Below are 8652 nucleotides of genomic sequence, written 5' to 3' on the forward strand. Positions count from 1 at the left end.
CCAGCAAGCCAGCAGACCCGTAGTTGCCAAGCCCTCCAACTAAAGTCGCTAAATCAATGAACAGAGTTCCCTAACTCAATGATTCCCTAGCTGCTAACCCCCCTCACTAATTTGCCCACCACACGTACTAAGTTGCCTAAAACTAGCCAGCATATATAACTAAGTTGCCCGAACTCGTTCGACTTAGCAGCTAACTTAGTCATGCCCTCACACACACAAGTTGTCTAAAACCGCGCAATAAGTCATGCTACCCTGCCAACCTAGCCGTTAGCCTTAGTCGCATCAGCATGCAAACTAAGTCGCCAAAACAGAACACTAAAAGTCGGCTAGCCTGCCAACCTAGCTACTTAGTCACGCCATAATGCACACTAAGTAGCCAAAACTTAGAATCCTCACTCCTAATCAGCCTAACAATTTTGTGTTAAGTTGCCTGCCCATATTAATTCGCCTACCTACGCCCCTAATTCGCCTGCAACATAGAGTCCTCACTCCTAGTTCGCCTACTGAACGCTCCTAAATTCACCTATCGACGCTCCTAATTTGCCTGCAACATGGAGTCCTCACTCCTAGTTCGCCTGCCAAACGCTCCCCAAGTTGCCTACATATTTTTAGAATGCATCAACACATATTGATTTGCCTACAAATATGCACCAACACATATTAATTTGCCTACCAACACCGCTAACTTCAGAACTCTCACATATTCAAAGGGGAAGGGAACTTAGATCCCATAGATATGAAGCAACCACACTAACACTTAATGACAATTTTTTTGCCCATGGGAACACGTTTAAATTGCTTTTTCAAATCCTGATCTTGAGCATGCAACTTCTTGGGACAGGAACATGAAAAAAATACCATATTCAAAGCAAGTTTTCTGTAGTCCGGATCATGTGACAAGTTAAGAGACAGCAACCGAATTGTTTTACCCTTCTATTTTGCCTGCTCCTTCCCCCTGGTGTATAATATTGTTGCCCAGTTCTCTTTTTTGCTTGATGTATTCTTGGATAGAAGAGGTCAAGACGACCAGGGTGGGCGAAAGTGGATTTTTCCTGTAATGAGGGTCCCGTGGTGCGGGGACCAGTTTGGCAGCTTGTAAGTGCTATGGGCAAATAACTTCCCTTTTCTGGATCTGGGAGGAGGTCACACGCGCACTTACCCAAAATAGATAGGCCGCTCCATCGTGCTAGGGAGCAAGCAATTGCTGTCTAGCAGCGTCCTAAAAATAATTCTGATACAGCTGGGATGCACCCCGATACCTGTCTGATACAGGAAAACCCAACCGCTCAATTCATACCACAAACGCACCCTACCCATTCTCGACTCGCTCTCACACGCCCATGCCTCCATCTGACCTTAGTGCCACACGGCTAGTTAGACGTGCTGACCTAGCACATTAAACCACCGGCCCGTTTATTCCACTGTCCTACTAAAGGATCCCATACGAGCACAGTCGGCAGAAAATCTGGGGTTCCTCCTCACGCCGCCTTTCTCCCTCTTCCTCTGTCCCTTGCTGCACTGATGGGAACCAGCCAGTGAAGCTCGATTTCTCGCGAGAGAAGCTCGATCCGTCGCCGAAATCAGTCGATTTGTCGTTGGAGGTTGAGTCCTCGTCGGGGAGGATGAATCCTCACTGGGGAGGTTAAATCCTCGCCGGGGAGGTTGATTTCACGCCTGCGAAACGGGATTCCTCACCGGAGAAGGCTGATTTCTCACCACAGCTCCCTCCCCTGGTCGGAGGGCCGCCGCACTGGAGAAGAAGGATGGCTGCTGTCAGCCTCTCACCGCCAGATCCAAACCACCACCGCAGATCCCTTCGCCGTCCGGAGCTGATCTGTCTCCTTCCAAGCCGCGGGTCAGTTTCCCCTTCTCCCTTCTCCCTCTCGAGTTGTTGTGTGCCGATTACTTCTTACCCCCCTTTTAAGGTCAGAAATGACTAGTTCATTAAGCACTGGTAGCGACTGGTGGTTCTGGAGTTGGAAGCTCAAACTCAAATGCAGGCAGTGGAAGAGCCAATGCAGTCCACGGGCTGAATGCAGCTTGTGCGATTTCTCTAAATGACAATGGAACCAGTGGGAAGAAGAGAAGGGGTTCATTGGCTATTGAAGCAAGCTTCAATCAGGAAACTCACAGCAAGCTTTGCTGCTCTGATTGCTAGGATGTTCTATACTGCAGGTGGGTAATTTACAATGCAAAGTATTTAATTACAATTTTTGCTAGGATGCTTTTAATAGCTTTCTATTTCATTTGTAGGCATGCCTTTTTAATCTTGCGGAGCTAGAGGCCTTGTTTAGATAATATTGGGGCGTTTGGACACTGGAGTTGGAGAACCAATAGACTTCTAGTATAAAAATCACTAATCTATATATATATACGGTGGCGCTAAACCAAGCGAGCGTGCAAAGCTCTTATTCTACGCGCCGGTCGCTAATCACTGTGCCACCAAACCAGTGCAGTCTCACTCGGCTAATTGTGTGAGAGTAAAAGGAAGTAGAAAATATAGTAATTTCTTTAATTTCTGTTACCATTCCACGCGCCCCACCTCCGTCCCGTGGCTCCGTACCAACCCGCTAATCATGATGGTAAAACCGCATGCAAGAAAAAGTAACTGAATTAAATTGGTTACTGCTAGTCACACACAACACTCTGCTCCGCAAACCAGTCGTTCTTCTAATCCCAGTAAAATAGCCAGCAAAAATAGTAGTAGGGTTAAATTTATTACTATGAGCCATGCACAACCCTCCGTCTCGCAAACAAGCCATTCTTCTAACCCTGGTAAAATAGCTGGCAAATATGGTAATGGAATTACCACAAGATGCACAACTAAAACTAAGATGGTTACTGCTAGTCACAAACAACACTCTGCTCCGCAAACCATCCCGGTAAAATAGCCAGCAAAAATAGTACTAGAGTTACATCTATTACTATGTGCCATGCACAACTCCCTGTCTTGCAAACCAGCCATTCTTCTAACCCTGGTAAAATAGCTGGTAAATATGGTAATGGAATCACCACAAGTTACAAATATAGTAATGGAATCACCACAAGATGCAACTAAAACTAAGATGCAAATCAAAACCACATGATTATTTAGGTGGTAATGTATTAAAGTTGTAGGTGCTAATTAATGTGTAGTGGAGCATCTAGTAAATATAGAAGATTTGTAGTAAATGACGTTGTGATGTACAAGGCTCTAGTTTTGCAAGATGATAAATGGAAGTAGTTTATATCGTAATACAAGTTCTTGTCCTCATTATTACTGGCGTTACTACTATATGTATGCATGATTACTGTTTACATGCAAAATTGTACGCTCAAACATGTTCATTTTAGGTTACTATATATGGGCTAGGTGTGACAATCAGTTGTGACATGCGGTGGGGTACACTACAGGTTGGTTTGATCTTAACCAAACTGAGGGCGCCCACATGATGGATCTGCACGCAGAATAAGTCAGTGTACGCGCTCACACAGTTTATATATGTTTTTTGGTATTAAGTATATATATACACACACAAACATAGCCCGTATCTGTGTTTTTTATAAGGTGCTGTAGCATGGTATCGGTATTTGTATTTGTATTTGTATGTTGGAGACCAATAGACTTCTAGTATAAACATGACTAACCTCTATAATAATATAGAGAGAGAGACACACACACACACAAACATAACCCATATGTGTTTTTTAAAAGGTGCCAGAGCACAGTATCGGCATTTGTATCTGTATCGCTGTAACTTGGTACAGATTTTCCCTGCATGCTTACTCGTCAAGTGTATCATTAAACCAAACACTGCAACTAGTATGCAGAAGTTGCATGTATTTACAGGTATATTCCATGAAGACGTGAGGCCTGATTCACTCAAATAAGACACCAGGCCTGCTTGGTTAGCTGCCAGTTTTTGGCTTGCCAATATGTTGGTATACCCAGAAAGTAGTCATCCAAATGGTTTGCTTCCAAAAGAATTGGGAAATTGGCAGCCACCTTGTCTTTGCAAAATTTTGGCAGTGCCAAACATATGGACCAAGCAATTGACAGCAAACCAATCACTACAATTTTGCACCAAAATTTGGCAGCAGGCAGTGCCAAAATATCGACTTGCCAACATAAATGTCTTGGCAAAGTCGTTCCTATCGACCAAACATGCCAATATTTTATAAATAATGAAGTTGTTCGGGAAAAAAAAAGGGGACAGCAGTGTATTATAAAACCAGCATACTTCAGCTTATAACATTTATCAATGTATAACCATCAAGCAATTATCTACACAAATATTAGATGGTCGGGAGAAAAGAGAAACTATCACAAATAAGAAAACCATGTAGTGGGAAGTGTAAGCATGTAAAGCAGAAAAATGCAATGCCTGGAAAATCATTGGTCCCAATAGACATTGCATTTACCTTGAGCCCATATAATTCGAGTAAACACTTCATTTGCAAATCTTCACCCCTAGTAGATGGTAACCCTAGCACATAACAAGAAACGAGATTGGCATTGGTGTACATAACTTATTAAATAACTAAATAAGTTTAGAAAAGTTGAGAAGTACTCTAAAAAGCAGCTGCAAAAAAATGCAAGTACAGGAAAATCGTGTTGTGGAGACATGCCCAATAGTAAGCATCCACTAGAAATCATGTTTGGGACGTGCAATTACAAGAGTGTGAACAGAGAAATGGACATACAAGATTCTAAGAAAACCAAAAACGTCAATCATACCCTTTTGCACCGTCTTAGCCATTTTCAGAAGGTCAATTGCAGAACCAACTTTTTATATGCAAATCAAGATAAGCAAAGATACAGAACAGAAGATAAAACAGAAAGATAAGTACTAAACCAAAATAACCAGGGACCTTCATAATACAGAAAGACAAGGTGAAAGCAGGATAAGTACTAATGCTAAAAGCCTAATACAGTATTGATTTACTACAGAAAATGGAACTCAGAGAACTAATCAGGTAACAAGACATTGAAGGAGTTGATATCTGACCTTCGAGTTCAGATAACCGATGCTGGATGCAGGTATTGAAGCGTTCTTCTTTTAGAGCAGTCAACTTTGAGGACGACATGTGCATCATTTGGTTTCTATATATAGAATCTTCAAACTCTTGAATTAAGGTGGCTTCCTAAGAGGTAGAGGAAAAGGCCAGTTAAAGAATATTAACAAACACTAAACCTCCAATAATAATAGAACAAAAGAGATAATATTTATGCCACTCGTTGTGTTCCTCCTTCTAGCATTACGTGTTTCTCTAGCCCTTGTCATGTGGTCCAAAGCCAAACAACCATCAACAGAAAGAATAAAAGAATATTCAGAACTGTAACAAGAAAATGCCAGATAATCAAGAAAAAAATCATGGATTCATCTGGACTGAAACTTCAGAAGAAGAAAATCAGTCTTAAACTTTTGTAGAAAAGCGACTCCAGAATTCTCCAGGTCATCCTGTATTTTTGTTTCTTATGAACTTCATGTGATTTTGTGGTGCTTTCCTTCCTGGTAATTTCTTGTCAGGACAACAGAAAACTGGCATGGCTTTTTCCTAACCCAAGGTCGGGATCACAAACAGTGGCAGAAGGAGAAGTTTCTCGAAACAAGGGGGGTGGGGGCAGAAGTATCTCAGATCAGTTATGACGGCAAACAACTTAACATATAAAGGAAGACAAGCAATTTATCCCATTTTTCATCTAACTCCCCTCATTAATGAAAATCAGTCTGATGGCAAGACAAAGTTCTCAAGGAAGTCCTAGATAAATATAGTGCATTTTGGAAATGAAGCTACATGTTTCTGATTCCATCGCGACATTAGAAGACCCTATCACCCAAACAAACAACATGATACCCAATCATCAAATGTCACTCAAGTCGTCCCAGCTGAGTGGCCAGCTAAATATATCTAGCACCAATCTTGTAGCCCCGGGATAATACAAGTTGATATGCCATAATCATGCGTTCACCTAAAGAGAATCAAGAGGGTGTCAGCCAGAGAAATTTACTAACCCACACGCATTACAAAGCGCCAAAAGCTAACGCTCCCAATTGCACAAACATGCAGCCCAAGTCGAACCCAAAATCCGTAGCACGAAGCCACGAACCACAGTAATTAATTATTTGGGACCACACCTAAATCTCGCCAATTCCACAAACCCTAGCCAAACCACGCACCAGACCAAACCCCGGCACCAGAGTCCCCATCGAGCTACACGACGCCAGAGCATCCAACCGAAACGCGCCGCATAGTGGAGAAGCACCGGCACGCACCTCGGCCGCATCGACGGCGTCAGCGGGATCCCCCTCTCCGCCTTCATCCCCGACCAGCGACGGGCCCTCAGCCCCTTCCTCCTCCTCCTCCTCCTGGTCCGCGTCTTCGCCGCCGTGGTAGATGGACGAGACCGCGCGCAGGACGGCGGGTGGAAGCGGGAGGTTGCGCGACAGAAGGTTGAGCGCCCCGATGAGGATCCTGGCCTGCTCTGCGTCGCCCCCGCCGGCCTCCTCGGGCGCGGCGACGGGCGGCGGGGGAGCGGGCGCGGCCACGGCCGCGGCCGCGTCCACGGACGCAGCCATCGCTAGGGTTTCCGCCTCCAGCCCGCGCGACGCGGCGGAGGCGAGGCGGTGAGGCGGGGGCCTTCGTCCCCCGCTCCCGGTTCAAATCGGAGCGCGGCAACGCCCGCTCGAAGCCTTTGCGGGGGCTGGCTTTACGACTGGAGAGGGGGGCTGTGTTATGTTTTCGCGCGGTGTTGTCAGAGGGGAGGGGGGGAGCTTCTTCGGCTTCGATGGATCGATCGGGGTCGGGGAGGCAGGCGGGCGGGCGCCGGGGCGGGGTGGGGTGCCTCTGCGCTCCGGATGGGGAATTTAGGTTTTCCTTTTCTCTTTCGCTTTTGTTTTACTGCGTCGGGATAATATACGCCAGATCGGGTCGGTTCGGGCCGGGTTGGATTTGCGGGACCGAACTGCGGACCTAAGCCGGGCTAAGCCCAGGTCCACACCAGCTTTGCCAATTTTTGCGTGTGCGCTAAGGTCCACACCAGCTTTTCCATTTTTTGCGTGTGCGCTAAGGAGAACGCACGTTACACTCACAGAAAAACAAAATGGAGAACGCACCTGCTCCGTCGCGTGGTGAACGCCAAAGGTACCGATTAAGTTCTTATTTCTGTTTACATCAATAAAAATATAATCAAATAAAAAATGCTAGTACTATAAAGTTATAGAACTTGAGTGAAAATGGAGATAATCGGTGGCAGGTGGGTTTTTTTGTGTTGGTCTTTTTTTAGGGGTTTTTTTGTGTTGGGAGAATGGCAGGTTTTATTTATAACTTGATGATAGAAAAATCAAATGCAACCAAGAAGTTAGGTGAACTTTTTGAAGGGCTTTTTTACAGAGTTAGTACAAAATTGGGTCATCTATTTTGGAACGGAGGGAGTATATGCAAAGCCGGGTAGAGAAACTATTTATTATTATCTTCATTGCTCATAAATAGGATTGAATTGAATGTGATTGTATGGCAAAATGTAAATCGTCCTACCTGACTTTTGAAGAAGCTGTGTCAAGTACACTTGATCGTGTTCGATAGACTTCGCATCCTGGTCGGCACGGAATTGCCCTCACGAACCTAAAGTTGTCCTCGGTCTTGAGGGAGAATAATGGCCCAGCCGGCCTTTCCTAAGGAGTCGGTGCCGAGAAGGTGCAGCGCAGCATGAAGTTTCACGTGTCAGTAAACTTGTACTCCTTGGGAAGCGTGGGTGGCACGGCGTATCACCCTTATTAATTCCCTGCTACACTCACTTGCTGCCAAAACCCACATTATGTATCACGGTCCCTTCCTTGCCACATATGGCAGCCGATGCTCCACCACCCTAGTGCCCAATTCTATGCCTTCTCAGCAGTAGTTTCGCCGTCGTTGGCTCGCTATCGTTACGACTGGGGATCACGACCTCTAGGAGACGCAAAAGATGCTCAAGGTTCCTTCTCGATTTGCTTCTAGTGGCAGTCGGCCCGTAACGAACCATCATTGTTGTCGGGACGTCAACTGCACTAGTGGGGGCTTCAGCTGTTCACGCGGCGGGGTCTTTGGCTACGTTTGGCCGCCCACTGTCATAGCTGCGTCGAGGATTTTTAATGCTCGCCCCATTTTTTTTCCTTTGCTCCGGCGGTATCCATTCTAGCCCTGGTGACATCCCTTCCACATCCATCGCCAGTAGTCCAACCTTGACAGAACAATGTAAGTACAACTAACCTCAACTTTGCTTCGCACATGTAAACCGATGGACGGCTCGTCTATCATAAGGGTATTTTGGGGTGACTCGCGGCTGTTGTGCCCCGGCGAAATGTTGTGTTTTTGGCTAGGGCACGATTGATGCGAGGAAGCGCGACCACATTGTTTGTTGAGTTGTAGATTAGATTGATTCGCCATTTGGATCAGATAGCACATGTTTCAAATGTGCATTTTTTGGATCATAGCAATATGCATGTATGTCCACATTAGTAGACTGTGCGCAAATAAAATTATTTATAACACACACCATGCTTTATTGTGTTGTTATTGTGCATCCGTAGAATCAACAATGTCTTCCTACGTATGTTGCAATGTGCATGTGTACGGCAACGCACACCACCAATCCTTATGTCTCAATTATTCATTCCCTTGGGCTTTCATGTC

The 8652-nt window shown here is 45.2% G+C and overlaps 1 protein-coding gene across 4 annotated transcripts in view; it reads right to left on the reverse strand.

The window, feature by feature from the left end:
* Positions 1-6745, reverse strand: part of LOC123180412 (probable ATP-dependent DNA helicase CHR719) — a 16726-nt gene extending 9981 nt beyond the window's left edge. Inside the window, exons 1-3 of one of the 4 annotated variants that reach the window (XM_044592459.1) lie at positions 6162-6745; positions 4989-5124; positions 4402-4466 (exon numbers count right to left, since the gene is read on the reverse strand). In XM_044592459.1, coding sequence (XP_044448394.1) covers positions 4402-4466; positions 4989-5124; positions 6162-6560 — 600 coding nt within the window. In that variant the 5' untranslated portion in view covers positions 6561-6745. The remainder of the gene's footprint in view (positions 1-4401; positions 4467-4988; positions 5125-6161) is intronic. The other 3 variants (XM_044592460.1, XM_044592461.1, XM_044592462.1) reach the window with 3 other exon arrangements.
* Positions 6746-8652: the final 1907 nt, after the last annotated feature.

Source organism: Triticum aestivum, chromosome 1D (genome assembly GCF_018294505.1).
Source record: "Triticum aestivum cultivar Chinese Spring chromosome 1D, IWGSC CS RefSeq v2.1, whole genome shotgun sequence".
Taxonomy (NCBI): Eukaryota; Viridiplantae; Streptophyta; class Magnoliopsida; order Poales; family Poaceae; genus Triticum; species Triticum aestivum.